This window comes from Arachis stenosperma, chromosome 5, assembly GCF_014773155.1.
Source record: "Arachis stenosperma cultivar V10309 chromosome 5, arast.V10309.gnm1.PFL2, whole genome shotgun sequence".
In the NCBI taxonomy this organism is placed as follows: Eukaryota; Viridiplantae; Streptophyta; class Magnoliopsida; order Fabales; family Fabaceae; genus Arachis; species Arachis stenosperma.
The window spans coordinates 17077667-17098121 of NC_080381.1; the positions used below are offsets into that span (position 1 = coordinate 17077667).

At 32.1% G+C, this 20455-nt stretch overlaps 3 protein-coding genes and 1 non-coding gene across 8 annotated transcripts; 1 reads left to right on the plus strand and 3 right to left on the minus strand.

Moving 5' to 3' along the window:
• The first annotated feature begins 4315 nt into the window (after positions 1 to 4315).
• LOC130979971 (uncharacterized) lies at positions 4316 to 8653 on the plus strand. Its single transcript, XM_057903549.1, has 3 exons — positions 4316 to 4680; positions 4988 to 5141; positions 5534 to 8653. Exon 3 carries the CDS (start codon positions 5596 to 5598, stop codon positions 8551 to 8553), a length of 2958 nt encoding a protein of 985 aa, XP_057759532.1. The 5' UTR covers positions 4316 to 4680; positions 4988 to 5141; positions 5534 to 5595; the 3' UTR covers positions 8554 to 8653.
• A 697-nt stretch (positions 8654 to 9350) lies between these two features.
• Positions 9351 to 9422, minus strand: TRNAT-UGU (transfer RNA threonine (anticodon UGU)). Its single transcript has one exon. It is a non-coding gene; the product is annotated as a tRNA-Thr (tRNA).
• Positions 9423 to 10030: 608 nt separating this feature from the next.
• LOC130982167 (probable E3 ubiquitin-protein ligase RHB1A) lies at positions 10031 to 12136 on the minus strand. Of its 5 annotated transcripts, XM_057906050.1 has the most exons (6): positions 12024 to 12134; positions 11539 to 11657; positions 10989 to 11058; positions 10692 to 10901; positions 10487 to 10596; positions 10031 to 10414 (listed from the first exon to the last, which is right to left on the minus strand). In XM_057906050.1, exons 2-6 carry the CDS (start codon positions 11599 to 11601, stop codon positions 10385 to 10387), a joined length of 483 nt encoding a protein of 160 aa, XP_057762033.1. In that variant the 5' UTR covers positions 11602 to 11657; positions 12024 to 12134; the 3' UTR covers positions 10031 to 10384. The 5 variants fall into 5 exon arrangements, with proteins under 5 accessions (XP_057762033.1, XP_057762029.1, XP_057762032.1 ...); XM_057906046.1 differs by having other exon boundaries at positions 10692 to 11058; positions 12024 to 12136; XM_057906049.1 differs by having other exon boundaries at positions 10499 to 10596; positions 10747 to 11058.
• A 6139-nt stretch (positions 12137 to 18275) lies between these two features.
• LOC130982166 (uncharacterized) lies at positions 18276 to 20084 on the minus strand. The gene is made up of 4 exons (XM_057906045.1): positions 19623 to 20084; positions 19223 to 19360; positions 18726 to 18860; positions 18276 to 18605 (listed from the first exon to the last, which is right to left on the minus strand). Exons 1-4 carry the CDS (start codon positions 20010 to 20012, stop codon positions 18576 to 18578), a joined length of 693 nt encoding a protein of 230 aa, XP_057762028.1. The 5' UTR covers positions 20013 to 20084; the 3' UTR covers positions 18276 to 18575.
• Between the last annotated feature and the right edge of the window lie 371 nt (positions 20085 to 20455).

Sequence of the window (20455 nt, forward strand, 5' to 3'; positions counted from 1 at the left end):
ATTGTTCTATGTAAGAATAACCCTTGACCTTTAACGATGTTGGGTCTATTCTTGTGCCAATTTTTTTATAAGAACCCGGTAGTCGGTTTTATAACAATGGTTCTGATTTTCTAACTTTACTAGCAGTAGTTGGGGTATTGGAGAATTTTTTATATAGGCTGTAACGCTTAAATAATTGATGAAATTATGGAGTAGTAGTTATGTGATAGATTTATAGTCTAAATGTGTTGAGCTTAATTAGTTTAAGGCCAATTATAGTGTACAGATACAGTTTGGTAAAGAGTTATAAATAAATAGTTAAATACTCCCATGACTCCATGAGTGTAATAATGGGCATGCAACACGTGCCAATGTGTGCGTTGTGGAGTGGAGGGAGCAACTTTGCAGAGTTTGGCTGAGCTTGCCAAGGCTTGTCACAACATGCTTGATGTTGATGGCTAATTGTGGAGCTGCATATGGGATGTTGGAGCGCTGTAACAGGATTATCCCTTGTGGGTTCCGTATTTTTGGGAAGTGGGTGACCCTTAATGGGCTCATTTGTGGCTGAACCTTTTTGTTTTTGAGAAATTGTGTTTGACACATTTAAAATTTTTGTTCAAAAATATAAATAAAAGTTAGAAAAAAAAATAAATAGATCATTGACTTTTTGTTCTCCGAACATTTATATTTTTAAGAATTTAAAAATATATTTAAGTCTTAACTTTCTCAAAATTTGGACATATCAACCCTGAATTTAATTTATCCCATTCTAAAAATTTTCTCACGTGTGTATCTGTATATCGACCAAACTAATACAACGAAAGTTATCTTTGATTTTTTTTGTTGAGTCTACTAGACTCAAGTGAACAGAGGAATCGATGTGTCCAAATTTTGAGAAAATCAATGACTTAATGTATTTTTAAATTATTGGAGATTTAAATGTTCGTAGACCAAAAAGTTAATGTCCTATTTGTCCTTTTCTCTAAAAGTTAGAATTGATGTAAAAAACATGTTGAAGTGAGTTCCAAATCGATCAAAATTTCTGTATCTATAAGTATTTTGTTTGGCTTTTTTTTTTGTTATCCACAGTATTTCCGTTAAAAGCAAATTCGTTGTGGATCTAAATTCTATTTAAAAATCTATTATTGATCAATAAATTATTGTATACAAAAAGTGAGATTGAAAACCACAACACTTGCTTCCACATAGATGAGCTCAGTAGTGAGCAGCTAGTGAGTAGCCCAGTTTCAGCCGACATGCCTCAAACTATGTTAGCATCAGTAGTCAACTCCAAGCTACACTTATTATTAAATATATAAATCATAATTAAAGAACCTTCAGACCCGTTAGTTGAGTTTGAGGCCAAAAACAATGTAAGGTTTCATTTTAATTAAATACTGTATCCAACTATCCACTGTAATACTCTATTGTATATGCCATGCAAATAGCTTTAAGACTAAGACTAAGACTGCATTTGTTTCTAAGAATAGAATAAGACAAGACACTGAAAATAGGATAGGATAAGACGAGTAGTGAGAAAAGGGTGACTAGAATACGAATTCTTCATCTACCGATTGATTTGAACTATTGCGGTTTTCCCTCCGTTCTAGAGCCAGCATCACAGAGACGTATCATATATCCATTATTTTTATTATTATTCAATTATATAAATAGATATATTTATTGAATTGATATATCAATACGCACTTTAGAGATCGACATGGATTACGTTGATAAACAGAGACACAAAATTTTGTATTTTTGTATTCTGTTTGGTGATAAATTAAAATAAATTATGAAAATTCAATTTATTCTCATTTTTTTTCATTCAAAAAATTTAAGATGAAAAATATAACAATAAAAAATATAATTATAAAATTAATAAGAATAATGAAAGAAAAAATAAAAAATAAGTTGTGTCCCTTGTTAGTGTCTTCGTATCTTTCCTGTCAGAATAGATACAAAATACACTAATTCAGTGTCTCAGAACATATTGTCTCTGTCCATATCTCCTCTGTCATACACAATTTTGTGTCTCTGTAAACAAACGCAACATAAGATACCTACTAACGATTTATTATTGTATGGATACGTGCTTGTGCTTAAGTAATTAAGAACAACATTTATTTATTATTATTATTGTTATTGAGCTGATGAAGTTGTCTGAGGTATAACCTTGAAATAATATTACGGTGAAGAGGTGTTTTAAGTGAAGAGTCAAGATTGTATTTTTTATAATAGAAAAAAAAAATTAAAAACATCACGTACAATACATACTTTCTTTTTATAAAAAAATATATATAACTACAATTTTTTTTATTAAACATCACTTTTCAATAAAAAAAATTCTCATAACCTTGCTGATGGCATAGTAGTATACTAGTATTTCAAGTCTCCCGAGTTATATTTGGACCATGGTTGGATTATGATATCCGGATCAATTATTATTATTTAAAAAAAAAAAAGAAAAAAAAAAGGGAAGGGAAGACAATAACATTTTCAAAGAGATAGTGGGATGTACTGAGTGTGATAGCATTAGAGAGAAGCTATAAAGAATGTGATAGATACACCGTCATAGCAATAAAGGTAAGCTAATAACGTGATGAATCAAAATTATACCTCTGTTTCTTTTCCGCATTACAATAATAACTTTATGATTGTTCATCGTGAAAAACAGTAATTACTTACCAAAAAATTATTCATGACAACTGTGATGTTCAATTAGTAGTTAGCAATATATAGTTACGTGCCTAGATAGGTGCTTATGGGTGTCATTATTGTGTTATTGATGAGTGGTGAGACACAGCCTGCAATGAAACTAAAGAGAGAGCGTGCACCCATCGAATGCCACATTTTACTAATTATTATTTTAATACACAAAAGCCAACACTTTACAACACCAACAACGAAATTGGGAATACTCCAAATCTTGAGTGTTGTTTTGCTGTTTGTAGTTATTATTGATTGATTGAAACATCTGATATTATTTATTTGATAATTGCATCACATACAAGTATATATACAACACATGGAAAAGAACAAGCTAATAAGGTAAGTGTTTTCATGTGCACACTGATGGCTGGGACCAAAATATTGCCTACTCAATAATTGAAAGAAGCTAAGCATTGAACACGTTGGGTAAGTAAAATTTTATGCATAGTTAATGAGGAATTTGGTAACTAAGGTATATAATGGTTAGTTAATGTGTGTGAATGGACGAAATAGTAGTCTCACATTCACATGGGGGCACGTGCTACCTTGCTTCAAGAATCAAGACTCAAGAGTCAACCAAACGGTCTCTTCCATTCCATGGTCTACCCTCTTGTTCATTATTCAATTCTTTTATTTTATTATAAAACAGACAAATTAACAATGCTGCCTCAAAATAACCCCAGCCGTTGGAAATTGGAATCACTCATCAGATGAGACGACACATTTTTGTGAAAAACAATACATATTCAATCTTGAATGCATAGCTAGCAATATAGTTTGTTCAAATGTTACCTTTTGGTTCCATAAAAATAATTAAATAAAAAAAAATGGTGCTTTAGTTTTGGGCTCCTCTCTTTCCTCTTTTATTTGCGAGAACTGTTTTGCCTGTCCCCTTCACTTGATACACGAACTTGACCCTTTCAAATCATTGTACATATTGAAAGGTCAAGTTCATGATTTTATCTTTTCGGCCCATCCATTATCATCACTTTATTTCGTTTACTAATTATACAATTTCAGACAAATATAACTATCACTAGTCTTTTCATTATCCATAAGTATTGCCTTTGAAATAAGGTTTAGTAATAATAAGTATTTCCAGAAATAATAAGGGGTAAAAAAAGAAAAAGCATAATGGGAAGTACAATATGAAAAACGGGTGAGAAGTGAGAAGTCCTTGGAATTTAGAACCTCTCACTCATAACGTCAGTCACTGTGTCACGCTCATATCCAAAGTACAAAACAGAATCAAAACAAAACAAAACAAAACGCCACGTTGTCAGCATTGGACTATCTATATGTATCTTACTAATAATTAATGAAAAATATCATACTATATGTAAAATCATATGATATTTATACCATTATATGTGAATAAAGCGTAAAGGGTAAGTCCTTGTAATAAAGAAAGAAATGAGAATGTGGAAACAAAATAGGAATGCTCCAAATTGAAATCACAATCAGTATCGATATGATTATGATACATAGGTCTGCAAAATTAACGGTGGTATAAATATGAATATGGTTGTGGAGCCTACAATTCCAATTCCAACCATACCCTACTCATTGGTCACTGCTCAGGGTCCCATTGCCTTCTTCTAACGGTGCTCCTTCCCTCTTCACACCAGTTTTCTCAGTTTTGCAGACCTTGAAAATACTCATCTCCTACCCATTATAATACAAATATCTATGGCCCCAGAAGACATAACACCAACACTGTCACACTCACACTCACACACATACACATAATTACATAAATAACATAACAAGAAGATTCATACAATATTCAAATCTAGGGTGTGAAAAGGGTTCTTTTTAAGATTTAACAAGGCAGATAGAGTACTACTGAGACAACATTTTAGTTATTATATATATATAAATATATAAACAAATTAAAATCATAAAATGGCGTGGTTATCAAAAAACAGCTAGTGTTTCTGAACCCTCAAGACTTGTTCTCCATCTCCCACACTCCTTCTGAGCAAAAAGGTACGAGCTTTTTGCCTTCATTTTCAACAAGTTCTATCTTTTCTTCTTTTTCTAAAAATGGGCTCTTCCCCGCAAACACTTTGACGCAATAATTTCTGCACTTCACATCACGGGTCACTCATAACACATTCATATGTCTCGCTAGTTTTTCAAGGCGTGTCTGCGTTTTTAAAGCCTTCCATTCATAGGTGGTGATCTATTTTAACCTTCAATGATCAATTATATTTAATAATATATATTTGTATTTATTTATGGGTGATTTTCCTTTTTACCTCTTATGATGATGTTTTTTTCTAAATTTTCTTAGGTGAGTTGTTGGAGTTCGTTATTGACACTGTCCACACTTCACAGTGCATATGAATTGGATAAGTCTTAATGGTTATAAGTTAATGATCCTTCCTTATTTGTTCAAAGAGCCAGAACAGTGAATCTGCGACACTGTGTTTCAGCTTGGCATCCACGTAAGTATTCAGATCTGAATCACTATGCAATTTTATGATTTTATCAACTCAATCTCTAAAATAAGTTTGGACATTATGCCATCTCCTCCTCCTCCTCCTCCTCCTTCTTTGATTTTAAAATTTGGTTAAAGAATTACTTAGCAAATTCTGTGTTATTTTTGAGTCTGCTGCATAAAACAGGCACGTTATTTTCTTTTATGTTCAAAATCTTTCTGTGAAGTTTTCCATGTTGGCAATTGCTACTTAAAATGGTTAAAATGGTTAGAGCTATGTGTGATTTGAGAAATAAAGTTTTTGTTTCTTCATATTAGTTTTTCTTTTGTGTATGTAAAATTCGAGATCTATAACTTAGAATAGAGGTTGTGGCTAACGAATATAATCCTGATTTTCAGAGGGTGTTTGTAAAATTTGTTTGCTTGCATGGTTGGATTTGATATCTTTGATAACTTGGGGAATGATGGATATTGAAGAAGAGAGCCCCATGTCTGGGTCCTTAAAAGCCATGACTCTAAGGAATATGTCATCTTCATCTTCAGCATTCTTTTCAGCAAACCAGTCACCCTTCTTCTCTCCAAGATCACCATCACTCATACCTGATGCTGCTCCAGGTCCAAGTAATAGGGTGGTTCATTTGGATGCTGCTTCCCCTAGCACCAGTTCCATCATTCAAGAACCAAAGTTTGATGTAAATGTTGGATGCACCTTCCCAGATGCATCTGGTAACTCAGGTGATTTGCAAAAACTTGATCGGATATCTTCCTCAGTTGGCAAATCTAGCAGTAGCATATCTAGTTCATGCTATCACCGGGATGATCGATATTTTGCAAAGAAAGAGAGAAGAGATAAGAAAGATAGATGTCATAGAACTTCATCCATTCCAGATTCTACATCATGTTCTTCTTATAGATTAAGGAATTGTGATGTTTTCATTGGATTACATGGCTCAAAACCTCCTTTTGTAAGATTTGTTAATTGGCTTCGTGCTGAATTAGAACTTCAAGGAATCAGTTGCTTTGTATCAGACAGGGCTCGATGTAGGAGCTCTCGCAAACTTGGCATTGTGGAGAGAGCCATGAATGCTGCTTCTTTTGGGATAGTGATTATAACAAACAAGTCTTTCAAGAATCCTTACACTATTGAGGAGCTGCATTTCTTTTCTAGCAAGAAGAATTTGGTTCCAATATACTTTGATTTGAGTCCAGCCGATTGTCTTGTCCGGGACATAATTGAAAAGAGGGGTGAGCTGTGGGAAAAACATGGAGGTGAACTTTGGCTTATGTATGAAGGATTGGAACAGGAGTGGCGAGATGCCGTGCACGGCCTCTCTCGGGTTGATGAACCGAAACTGGAAGCGCAGGATGGAAACTGGAGAGATTGCATACTCAGAGCTGTCACATTAATAGCAATGAGGTTGGGTAGGAGAAGTGTTGGTGAGAATTTGACTAAGTGGAGAGAAAAAATAGAAAAAGAGGAGTTCCCTTTCACCAGAAATGAGAGTTTTATTGGGAGAAAGAAAGAGCTTTCAGAACTGGAGTTTATGCTTTTTGGAGATGTCTCTGGAGATGCAGAGAAGGACTACATTGAACTTAAGGCTAAACCAAGAAGAAAGAATGTGACAATTGGTTGGGGCAAGAGTAATATGCTAGATGAAAGGGAAAAGCATGCAGGAAATGGCTGCAAGAAACAGAAAGAGCCAGTTGTATGGAAGGAGTCAGAGAAAGAGATTGAAATGCAGCACTACCATTCAAGGCTCAAGCGTGGAAAGTATGCTAGAAGGAAAAGGGGAAGGAATATGTTGTGTGGGAAAGGTATTGCATGTGTTTCAGGGGATGCAGGAATTGGTAAAACAGAACTCATTCTTGAATTTGCTTACAGATTTCATCAGAGATACAAGATGATTTTATGGATAGGAGGGGAAGGCAGATATATAAGGCAAAACTACCTTAACCTCAGGTCTTTTTTGGAAGTTGATGTGGGAATTGAGAACAGTTTGGATAAAAATAGGATCAAAGGCTTTGAAGAGCAGGAGATCACAGCGATTTCTAGAGTTCGAAAAGAGCTGATGAGGAACATTCCATATCTTGTGATAATTGATAACTTGGAGAGCGAAAAAGATTGGTGGGATCACAAACTTGCTGTCATGGATCTTCTCCCTCGCTTTGGTGGCGAAACACATGTGATCATATCGACACGCCTTCCTTGCATCATGAACTTGGAACCTTTGAAGCTCTCATACTTATCAGGAGTTGAAGCATTGTCTCTAATGCTAGGTATTGGCAAGGACTATCCAGTTACAGAGGTTGATGCTCTGAGGACTATTGAGGAGAAACTTGGAAGATTAACATTAGGCCTTGCCATTGTGAGTGCAATTTTGTCTGAACTACCAATAACCCCAACCAGGCTTCTAGAAACCATAAACAGAATGCCTCTGAAGGAAATGTCTTGGAGCGGAAAAGAAGACCGGTGGTGGAGGAAGAACACATTTCTTGTGCAGCTTTTCGAAGTTTGTTTCTCCATTTTTGATCATGCAGATGGCCCAAGAAGCTTGGCAACCAGAATGGTGCTGGCAAGTGGATGGTTTGCTCCTGGTGCAATTCCAGTTTCCTTATTGGCAGTAGCAGCTAACAAGATACCAGAAAAGTGCCAGGGCAGATGCTTGTTTAGAAAGTTACTCCAAGCCTTAACTTGTGGATTCACATCCTCATACATCAAAAAATCAGAATTAGAAGCATCTTCTTTGCTGTTAAGATTTAGCATTGCAAGAAGTAGCACTAAGGAAGGTTACATCCAATTCAATGAGCTCATCAAAGTATATGCCAGGAAAAGAGATGTTCCTGGAGCTGCACAAGCAATGATTCAAGCTGTCATCATTCAAGGATCAATAGCACAAACTCTTGACCATTTATGGGCTGCTTGTTTTCTGTTATTTGGATTCGGCCGCGATCCGGTAGTTGTTGAGCTCAAGGTGTCTGAGCTTTTATATCTTGTCAAAAGAATGGTTCTGCCTCTTGCCATTCACACATTCATCACTTATTCTCGCTGCACGGCGGCTCTTGAGCTTCTCCGGCTCTGCACCAATGCCTTGGAAGCCGCGGACCAAGCATTCGTTACCCCGGTGGACAAGTGCCTCCAGAAATCGCTTTGTTGGAGGTCTGTCCAGACTAATGCTCAGTTGAATCCTTCTCTTTGGGAAGAACTGGCTTTGTGTAGAGCCACTGTTCTTGAAACTAGAGCTAAGCTAATGCTAAGAGGTGCTCAGTTTGATATTGGAGAGGATCTAATCAAGAAGGCTGTTTTCATCAGAACTTCAATTTGTGGTGAGCATCATCCAGATACTATATCTGCTCGTGAAACATTAAGAAAACTCCCCAGGCTTATTTCTAATGTCCAAGTTCATGCTTCAACTACTTAGATTTTGTACCTTGTAACAAAGGAATAGGAAAAATCTACCTCTATATTTTATACACAGACCATTTCTAATAAATCAAAACTTACCATACTCTTCCATTCAACATTACTCCATACTCAGTAACCCTTTCTTAGTTTGTTATTTATTTTCCACTGCTAGACTAATGGTAACATAGGTCAAATTATTGCTTTTTTGTTTTGATGTGGATGTCTGAGTCATTGACATGCACAATCTGGCAAGTGGTTGAATGAACAATCACAATCACATTAAGGTAGCTATCATGTTTGAATTATCAATCTGATGAGGACACCGCTCAAGGCTTTAGAATCATGCAAGATTTCAATTCTATCTAGGTACATGTACAAGAAGCCCTTTTTGATTTAGATAAATTCAAAGAAATGACAAGCTATATAACATGTAGTGAACTGGCTGATTGTACTTGTGTCGATAAAATAAAAATAAAAACAAAAATAATTATGTATACCCAAACCCAAAGAGTTCCATGCGTGTTCCTTTTTGTTTTTTGTTTTTTTTCCAATGAAAAGCTAAACTAAATGGCACTATGCATGTTTCTTTACCAACTAGGAACAGTGAATATGAACAGGGGAGGCTGTTACTATTAAAATATGGAAACCTCGGAAAGTACGTTGGAGCGGTTCAATCATATAATTAATGAGCTACTGTGGACTGTACAGTAAAAATGCATCGCAAATTCGCAATTGATTTTGTCTCTGTCCTTTTCAGTATTGAAAAAATAAAATTTTAATATGTTTAGACTGACGGTGGAAAATTAAAATAATTGCCCCCACGCAGGATCGAACTACGGACCTTCAGTTTACAAGACTGACGCTCTACCACTGAGCTATAAGGGCTGATTGATAAAACTATTAACTAAAAGTTAAATAATCATTATATCATCACCCGTGTCCGTGTATGTTGCCAGCTTATAAGAATTAACTAATGTGCCTCGGGTTTTAAACATACTGTTTCATCATGTCAATCAAATGACATGTAAAATCTTATGGGTTTAATCATTTATGGATGCAGCAATCTATATCTAGAAGATGTTAACATCATGAGTTCATGAATTACACACCATTACGAGATTTTTGTCATCGCTAAAGCATGAACATGATATGCACCATCATGCAAAGAACTTCAACTTCCCTCGAGTGCTCCATCTAAGTGTTGGAGATGATCGACTGAGCTGGGTGCAGGGAGTGATAGATGTATCGTTTTCACTCTTCACTCACAAAAGTAATATGTTCTTGATGTTCTACATAATAGCGTATTATATCAATTTGCAAACGAATACATGAAAGTGTCTTATCTTAATTTTGCTTACCTGATAACATTTATATTCCCTTTAAGAAAGATTATTTAGTTTCTCTACTGCAAGAAATTCCAATTCAATATCGCTGAGAAGGATATATAGCTATATTCAAATGAGATAAAAGCAACATAACGAGAATCCTACAACAGTGATAGACATTACGAGTAAACGAAAAGTATATTCACTTCTCTGTTCTGTAATTAAGTTGTCTCCAAGAATAAGCTCTGTGAATCATATAAATTCTATTTACAACAGTTCACCGTTCCATTTGGTCTGCGGATATCACTTCAACTTTCTAACTAAATAACCACGAAGATGAATGAAATTTCCCGTTATCAACAAGCCGGATTGAGCATAGGAAATGGAAAAAGAATCCCCACGAAACCTTGAAACCTGAACAAATAAAACCATATACTTGGGTTGCCAGAACAGAAAAGTTTAGCGTTTTTAACCAGAGCTCTCTACAATCTACAGCATGCTTGAACAAAGTTGGCCATGTCTTCAGTGAATGAGAGGGTCCAAAACCATATCCTGTAAGAAAAGATAAACATGTGTATTCCACAAGGGCATATGTTGAGAAAAGTGGGAATGATCGAGACAAACCTGATCACATACAGGACAAGTTTCACTTCTTTCCATCCATTCCAGAATGCATGCAAGGTGGAAATAATGATCACATTTTGTAGTGAGTTTTGGATTCTCTGCATCATACTCTGCAAGTTTAAAACATGAAAACTGTCATCTTCAACAGCTACATAATAAAGCTTATTTCACGGTGAAAGCAAAATTAGCTGTGACAATATATCACCCTCTAAACAAATTGGGCACACATCCTCCTCTTCCTCTAAAATGATAGGTTCTACCAGTTTTCGTAGTTCTAGGTCTGTCTGAACTTTGAGCCCTGCTGATTCCTTCAGCTCTTCCAACTTAGCCGAGGCCTCATGATTTGCCCCAGCAGCTGATGCATTAGTTTTGTCAGCACAAATTTCTCTGGCTACAGGTAGAGTTGGATTGGGACCTAATGTAACATTGAAAGGTGCAGGAGCAGGAGGTGGTGTATAAGTATCAGGAATTGTAGTATCTAGATTAGTATCAACTAACAGACCTCCAGCAAAAACAGACGCAGCACCATGATTGGATGATAACGGAACATCCTCCTCTGATACTCTCGGGTACTGCATATACAATTGAAACAATGGCTTAACACATTGACTGCATATCATGAACAATTAAGATGTTGGACTAGGAGTTTATTCTCAGTATAAATTAGGAGATGTTTGGCGACGACAATAGACACCAAAATATACTTAATAGAATAAAATCATATCTGTGGATTACGAATACCATACTTACAATTTTAGTTAGAAATATTAGAAAACTATCAGAGTTTATTATTTTTTACCATCACTTAGTCATCAACTCAATTCTTTTAGTCTAGTTTTTTTAGTCGAGTAAATTTAACAACATACTTTATCACATACTTTTAAATATTAATGACTAACTAATAGCCAAAAACAATAAATTTGAGGGCCCTCTAGCATTCCTCTTTTAGTTATATACGTGTATATTACTGTTGATTTATACGGTCCTGAGCTGAATTCAAAAGAACATAAAATATAATGTAATGGAAGCAAGTAGTGCAGGGATATACTGACGTAATAGTAGGTATTTTGAGCAGAATCAGTGTCCTTGGAAGAACAGCAACAGCAACCACCCATGTCTTCTTATATCCAGCTCCCAAAAGTAGATAGTACCATCGGTTTCATCGTTTCACCTTTCATCACAACACGATTTTACAAGAAAGATACAGCATTTTAGAAGCTAAGATTACACTTAATTAATACGGTATATACTATATGTGAATGAATACGTAACTACGATCATGCATGCGTGCGATGATGATCAAGGACCTATTAACGAATCGGTGGGGGTTATTGCATGTTATATATGGATTCAGTACGCGACTTAATTGGAATTCATGAAAATTCAGAAAACCTAATCAGAAAAGGAAAACACATAATAATTCAGCTAAGTCGGAAACAATAATCGAACAAAGGCGGCGAATTTCGTATCTCTATATAGAAAATGGAAAGGAATATAAAAGAGAAAGAGAAAGAGAAAGAGAGTGAGAGGGGTTTACAGAGAGTAGAGGTGGTAAGGAGCTACGAGCGAGAGAGTGAGGAATGATGAGCTATGCTTGGAGCTTTCAGATTCAAACCCAATTTCGGCAGAGAACAACACCACCACCTTTCTAATTCATTATTTTGTGTGTTTTATTTATAGCGTCTCTATTTTGTAATTTTTAACAGATTTTATTATATATAATTTGATTATTTTAAATTTAAAAAAATTTAAGGAGCCAACTATCATCTAAGCCAACTCAAATTAATTTTTTGTATTTTAAATTTTGAAATTCAAAAAATTAAGATAGTAGAAAGTTATTTTTTTATTTTATAACCAACTTTTTATTTTTTAACTAATTGACTCTAATTGATTACCTTTTTAATTGGTTTTCTCACAGAATCGAATTAATATAGATTTAATTTTATATTTTTTATTTTAATAGTATATTTATAAATTATAAAATAATTAAATCTTGTATTTAATTAAAAAAATCAAAAATTAATTTGTTACAACTCAATGGATATAAAACCTTAAAATACGAATAAAATTAAAATGAAAAAAATTCTCAACCTACACATAGAATATAATTAAATTTTTTTTAAAAAATTAAAGATACAAATAAAATTAAAATAAAACCTAAAATCTAAATCTTACTGTATCTTACTCGTTTATCAGCCATACCTTTTAGACTCCTCTCTACTAAGTACTAACACCCACTACAAATCAAATTGGGATTGGGCTACTCAACTTTCATGGGCTTAATTAAATAAACTGCAGCTTATAATGAAGACCAAAACATTAAAATGGAAAGACCAAAAAAAAAATTGTACTCATTATCAGAAATCACCACGTAAGATGTATCCAAATAAAGTGAACAAAAAACAAAATGAAACTTTTGATGCCTATCCAAGTTTTACTGGGGAATTATTTTTGCAAATAACTGTTTAGTGCACTAATAATTTGCTATCTTTGAAGCATTTGTCATTTCCAAAATTAGTTTTGTCTTAGATAATAGCACATAATTAAACTCAATTGTGAATTTGTGATGTCTTGTCCTGACTATATAGCATAAAGCTAACTACTTCATGATCAGGATTCTCCACTAGTTTAGCATGTTAATTAACTGTTAACTTAATAAAGTTCTCACTTTCTTTCACTTTTATCCCACTCGTTACTCAAAGTTTTACTTTAACCTTTTTTAATCTTTGCCGGTGACATATATACTTTCTAGCACTACCATGAAGGTCCACTACCATATCATTCCATTAAATTACAATTGCAAATACGGATGAAGTTCTTCTAAGTAAAAAAGTTTATAAAATAAAAAAGTAAAAATGTAATCATTTTTTAATCAAAGAATTGAGATTTACAAATGAAAGCAATTATAAATTTAATAATAATTAATCTTTCTTTAAAAGATTTTTTAAAAAACATAAAAAGAAAAATACATTTTTAACGTGTCTATATTATATGGTTTTTTTATTTAAATAAATTAAGAGAAGAACCAAATTACTTGATTTCCTTAAATGGATTTTAAAAACGTGATTTGCCTAAATCATATAATATATAAATCGTCCTAGGCTTTTGTGTTTTAAATAATATATAAATCATGTTATTTTGGGACGATTTATGCATGAAATGCAATGTTCAAAAACACATAAATCGTCCAGACCTGTGTTTCACAAAATGTATATAAATCGTTCTAAACTACCATGAGTTACATTTTTTTATCCTAAAGCTCATTGCCCTAGCACGATTTATGTGTAACTAGTCACCCCTTAAGGCCCTCGCACGATTTATGTATTACTATGGTAAGGCACATTAGGCTGAAACGATTTACATTAAAAAATACAAAGCTTATAACTATGGAATAATTTATGTGCTAAAAGATGTTATAAATAAAGGAGAACCATAAATATCGATCCATAGTTAAGTTGAGAGTTTTAAGAAGATGACTGAAAATGTGTTTTTGTAGTTCATTACCAGAGAAAAATTGATAAAAAAGTAAGGGTGTAACGTTCAGTAGTAAAAAGTAGGTCAAAGTGTTCATAAATTCTTCAATGAGTTTAGAGAATTTAGGAAATAGTATATTATAGAAGTAAATAAAATTCATATTAATAAAACCAAATAAAAAAATAAAAGATTTTATATACAACATAAATATGGTACAATAAAAGATAAAAAAATTTATATAAACAAAAAAAATAAAAATATCATAAAAATAAGAATTTATACAACAATATTTGTCATATGAATAAAAAATCCAATAAAAATAAATAAAAATCATATGAATAAAATCAAATAAAAATAAAATTTATAAAAAATATACATATAAAAAATAGTTTAGTAAATGATAAAACAAACTCATATGAACTAAGAAGTAATATGTACTCTAAAATATAAGATCAGCACACTAAAAATAATATAAAAAATATTTATCTTGTACATAAAAATACAATATGATCTTATATTTTTTATATTATTTTTTTAGTATTCTGATCTTATATTTTTAGAGTACATACTATTTTTTTAATTATTTATTATACTATTTTTTATATATTTTTTTATGAAATTTTTTTTATTTTATTTGATTTTGTTCATATAATTTTTTATTTATTTTTATTGTATTTTTTATTTATATGACAAATATTGTTATATAAATTTTTATTTTTATTAATTTTTATGATATTTTTATTTTTTTTTGTGTGTATATTTTATTGTACTATATTTATGTTGTGTATAACATTTTTTTATTTAATTTTTATTCATATGAATTTTATTTACTTTTTATTGTAATTTTATTTACTTCTATAATATACTATTTCGTAAATCCTTTAAATTCGTTGAAGGATTTACGAACACCCTGATCTACTTTTTACTACTGAACGTTACACCCTTACTTTTTCATCAATTTTTTTCTGGTAATGAACTACAAAAACACATTCTCAACCATCTTCCTAAAACTCTCAACTTAACTATGGATCGATATTCATGATTCTCCTTTATTTATAACATCTTTTAGTACATAAATTATTCCATAGTCATGAGTTTTGTGTTTTTGAATGTAAATTATCCCAGACTAATGTGCCTTACATAAATCGTGCTAGGGTCTTGAGGGGTGACTAGTTACACATAAATCGTGCTAGGACAACCAGTTTTAGGATAAAAAAATGTAACTCATGGTGGCCTAGGACAATTTATATACATTTTATAAAACACAAAAGCCTGGAACTATTTATGTGTTTTTTAGCATTGCATTTCATTCACAAATCATCCCAGAGTAACATAATTTATATATTATTTAAAACACAAAAATATAGAACGATTTATATATTATATGATCTAGGAAAATCACATTTTTAAAATTCATTTAGGGAAATTAAGTAATTTGATTCTTCTATTAATTTATTTAAATAAAAAAGCCATATTATATTTAATCAAATCGCTCGAAAATATTCTTAAGGAATATGTCCAACACAAAAAGCCTTTTCTTGGACAAAACCAAACAAATTAAGTGGACATACAACTTTTCCAACCACGCACTTATCTTCTCCTTTTACGATCTCGACTCTGCAAAAATTCTTTCTCAGGGTGTCTTTGGAATAAGGCTAGCCTAGGGAACAAGAATTCATAACAATCATCTAATAATCTAATAACAAATAATAATAGTAAAATAATCAATGGGGATGCAATGATAGGGTGTTGAACTATAGTAATCATCAATACCCATTGTGTTGTGCTGGTCAAAAGTCGGTGTCTGGAATCATTTTGGGTGGTTATGATGAATTTTATAATATAAGCTTTGTTCGCTACTCTTCCCCCATTAAGTGCATTGTTTATTTTGTTCGATCACATTTCTTCTTCTTAATATTATTGTTATTTTCATATGATGTTGGGTCACATTCTTATCACAGCACGAAGCCAATTATTTGGTTAGTTGATTTCAAAATCTCTCTCTCTTTTCCTCTAAAGTTGATGATGATAATTATGAATAATTTATAGAGGACAGATGCAAAGGTTGCTAAGGGCTAATGAAAATGGATATTATCAAATAAGAAACATGAAAATACAACACCAAAAAAAAAAAAAAAAACATGAAAATACAAAAGCTTTGCGGCCAGAAGCATCTCTTTGTACTGCCATCCCTATTATTTTTGTGTGTAAATTATATTTTTTTTTAATTTATAATTTTTTAAAAAGCATTTTTAACATTTTATTTTATTCAATTTTGTCTCTAATATTTTCGATTCATTCAATTTTATCCTTAACGTTTTTGATTTATTTTAAAAATATCTCTAAACATTTTTAATTTTGTCTCCAATATTTCAGATAGAGTTAACATATAAGGATAATTTTAATACAAATCAAAAACCTTAGAAACAAAATTAAATACAATTAAACTTTAAGAATATTTTTGAAGAAAATCACAAACATTTAGAATAAAAAATATATTTTACTCTATTTTTATTTATATATAATTTATAATTAAACAAGAGAATCTATGAAAGCAGTAGTCTTGGTATCTGCTTAGGCAGTTGTGATATCTTCAACAGCTAGATTCTCTCAATTCAAAATTCATTTTTTCTTTTTGTAGTAAAAGTGTTCATTTATGTCTCTCAATAAACCCTTATCTAAACTGTAGTGTAGTGATCACTACATGAGTCCATTGCATTTTTTTATTTTTGGTTATGAATCATTATTAAATTCAATTATGCAAATGACACGATTAATTATTCAATTTATATTGATGGAGCTAGTGCCTTTGTAATTGTGAGCATTGCTGCCAATATGGTAGCTCGACACATGCATGGTAATTTAAGCATCTTTTAGTTAATTAGCAGCCAATTTGTTTCTTAATATAAATTAAAATAGCAAAAACTATATAATTTTCATCATTTTGCATTTCAAATTAATGTTATTTTTACCTTAAAAAATAAATTTCAGCTGCAAAGAAATAATTTTCACCTTTGAGAAACCAAAAGATAGCTTTTATTTGGTAAACGCATGCATGAGCTAAAACATTTTTCATCTGACTTGCACCTAACTTTAAGTTTATTTTCTTTCTAAGTGAAAAAAAAAAATTCTCAAGCTCTGCTCTACTCTATTGCATTTATCTTTAACTGCTGGTTTGCATTTAAAAATTCAAACACTTTCCACTTTAATAGGATAGATTAGATTATTAATTAAGTGCATTATACTCCGACTGTTAGTGTTGTAAGTGTGAGGAGTGTTGAAGTTAGTCCCACATCAAAGAAAGCAAGAAAGAGTGAGGAGTTTATAAGATGTGAGACTCATTAACTTAATACTTTAAGGTTTTGGATGTGGTGTTTTTTGATGCTTTAAGGTTTTGGATGTGGTGTTTTTTCATCTTATGTTATAATTTACAAATTAAGTATAGCCCACTCTAAATAATCATTATAGCAGCCACAAAGTTGACAACACAAAATATAGCTAATTAACCACCCTTTATTTATCCTTGGAATTTATTTGACCAGTGTTTGATTGGTAAATAGAAGTTCCACTTTCACAAAATTGTTATTTATGAATTAATGAACATTACTATATCTGCCACTTCAATAAGCAAAGAATGATTACTTTTATTGGTACGTTGATGCTTCTTTTTATTTCTTTTAGTGCCCCTAAAGTTTAGGCATGAAGCCTCTTTTGATTCCTAGAGCAGTGATAATACTGCATCATCATATGCGTTTGACAGTCAAATTGTGCAGCATTCATTTTCTTCGCAGTCAATTGCTTCCTTATCAAATTTTGTTAGTGCACGGTTCAAATTAATTTACTTTAAAATATTTTATAATCAAAGTTTAACTGATGAAACAAGAGGTAAATTTACACTTTAAGTGTCAGGATAGCTCAATAGAGAAGCTATATGGTATATTCCACTAGAAAAATTGACAAGTATTAAGTTGTGTTTTGTGACCTCACCAATTATATACAGAGTCGAGACATTTCTTGTTTAATTAAGAATTCTAAATGCTCTTGTATTCATGTTCTGTTTTCTTCTTCTACTGTATATTATTCAGTAAACACAACTAAACTATTCTTTATTTTAACAATAGTGAAAATTCACGTAGATTTGTCTTTATGTGAAGTTGCTAATTGAAAGTTGTTAGATGATTTAACATGTTGAACATGTTTAACCAGTTGGATTCCAGAGTTGTATTAAAAGTTAGAGTAACAGAGAAGAGTAATAAAACTAAATTACAAAAAAGGTGGTGTGTGATAAACACTAAAAAGTGATGGAAACAACTAGATACTTTATTTTCTTCTGAAAATGCATTACATGAAGATTCCTATATACAATGAAGAAAGGCAAAGAGAAAGTGAAATTGGATACAGGTACTGAGGTACATACTCTAACCCAACAGAAGTCAACCTAGAACAGTCCACCCACATAAGCATAAACATTGCAAATACGGTGACTTTTTTGATGAAACTAAAATTGTAAAGTTGAGTCTTCCAGAAATTGTGCTTCTTTCACACCTCAAAACTCAAAATCAAAGCCATACTAATGAAACTGAAACTCTGGATCTTCATACTAACAGAGGATCTACTACTCATTCAACGCTTCAATCATTTCAATCTACAATAACAATAATAATAATAAATAAATAATATATATCATCAGCACTACTACATACATTCAACTAATTAATATTAATATTAATAAATAAGTGCGCTTCAAATGTACAAGTATATTTACCCAGAATTCATCTTGGTCTTGCTGTGTATTTGAAGTTGAACATGGGGCTTTCGGAATCACGCTGGTATCGTCGTTGCGTGCGAATCTGCCACGTATGCGGACTCGATTGTCGGCTAGTGTCTTTCGGCATGCATACTGCTACCATACATACACAATTCAGACCCTCTTTCTATCAAATTATGTTGTTATCTTCAATTAGTTTTTTTTTTATTTAAGAATATAGTATTGGCCAATAAATTGTTACATCCACAAAGTGAAATTCAAACTTCAAACACTTAACAAAGAAATGAATTGATCACTCGAATAACTCAAATTGATTTTTTATTAGTTATTATATCGGAATGTATATTAAAATAAGGGTATTTATCTATAGACAAAGAACACAATCTAATCGTAATAATAAAACTAATCTATATCAAATTTACGAAATATATTTGAATACTATACGTGAAAAATGGAGTTAAGAATTAATGAGGGAAAATTACGAAGAGAATTACCTTGATAGTCTTGTTGAACTTCCTCTGGCTTCTCTTGGCCCTGTACTTTGAGATTTTCTCTTTCCTTTCTTGGGGACTGTAACGCCCCACCTTCAAGTACGGTTCATCCGTCTGAAGTGTTTGAGTTGCATGCATGTTCTGTTCACCAAATGAAACAAACTTGAATGAAACTAACAATAACATTAACAGGGAGTTGTATTGATCGCAGCATATATAGTAGTGTAATGGAATTGGATCTTCTCAATTGAAAAAATATGATTTCATCTGTAATCTTTTAATGTTTTTTTTTTAATATTTTTTCTTACTTTCATTTTTTAAATTAATAATAAAAAATTACACTATATTCTCTTAATTGTTAAAAAAATTAAGAAGATCCATTTCCACGGTGTAACGGACCTACCTGCAAGTCTCCTGCACTGAAGACCCTCCTTATTTGTCCTTTGAAGAAATCGTTTTCCCACTCAGAAGTTGGGGAATCCATCAAAGTGTCGTTGTGAGCTTCACATGGTGGAAAAACTGGTTTTCTATCAAACGATTTGCAACTGGAGCTCCTCTGCAGGTAACTGTGAGGAAGACTTAGATGGTGCTGATGATTGTTGGAACAATGATCCGCCACCATTTGGGACTCTGAGAAATTGATGCATGAAAGGGATAAAGGATCAAGAGAATCAATCATGTTTTCTTGAGCTGTGAAGAGAGGAAGAGGATCATCAGAGAAAAGAATAAGGTCTGGGATTTCTTCATTGAACATGTGTGACAAAATATCAAAACCATGCATATCAGAATACATTGAAACTGAATCCAATTAAAAATAATTATATGATTGATATTCAAGTTATTATGTTCTTTGTTTTCGAGTCACAGGAAGAACACCCTGCGTCTATATATATTTCGATATATAAACAAACAAGTCATATGTATATATTCTCATCAGCTTCCCTTCTTGTTCTATTTTTATATTATATAAATAGAACTCTCAACTTGCCTTGCTTCTTCGCCTCTTTTTCTTTTCTTTTATTCTCATCAGCTTTTCATCTTTTTAATGAAAATTTTTTTCTTTTTATTCCTAAATATTTTTTATTATTTTACGAAAAAATCCTAATTTGAATCGTTTGTAGAGAAGTACTTTATTTTTCTTGTCTTTTCTCTATTTTTGCGTTCTTTTTGTTTCTTTTTTTTTAAGGTACTCTATTTTTTTTCTCAGGTACAAAAATGAATTGTACTAAAAAAGTT

Excerpts from the sequence above, each read along its gene's own strand:
- LOC130982167 (XM_057906046.1), bottom strand. The coding sequence starts at position 11,601 with ATGGGTGGTTGCTGTTGCTGTTCTTCCAAGGACACTGATTCTGCTCAA. Across the intron at positions 10,597-10,691 it reads GTGCCCAATTTGTTTAGAGG|AGTATGATGCAGAGAATCCA; the intron begins GTGATATATTGT and ends TTAAACTTGCAG. Across the intron at positions 10,415-10,486 it reads CTTGTCCTGTATGTGATCAG|GATATGGTTTTGGACCCTCT; the intron begins GTTTGTCTCGAT and ends CTTTTCTTACAG.
- LOC130982166 (XM_057906045.1), bottom strand. The coding sequence starts at position 20,012 with ATGTATTCTGATATGCATGGTTTTGATATTTTGTCACACATGTTCAAT. Across the intron at positions 18,861-19,222 it reads AGTTCAACAAGACTATCAAG|TATGCATGCCGAAAGACACT; the intron begins GTAATTCTCTTC and ends GTATGGTAGCAG. Across the intron at positions 18,606-18,725 it reads AAGACCAAGATGAATTCTGG|ATTGAAATGATTGAAGCGTT; the intron begins GTAAATATACTT and ends TTGTTATTGTAG.
- LOC130979971 (XM_057903549.1), top strand. The coding sequence starts at position 5,596 with ATGATGGATATTGAAGAAGAGAGCCCCATGTCTGGGTCCTTAAAAGCC.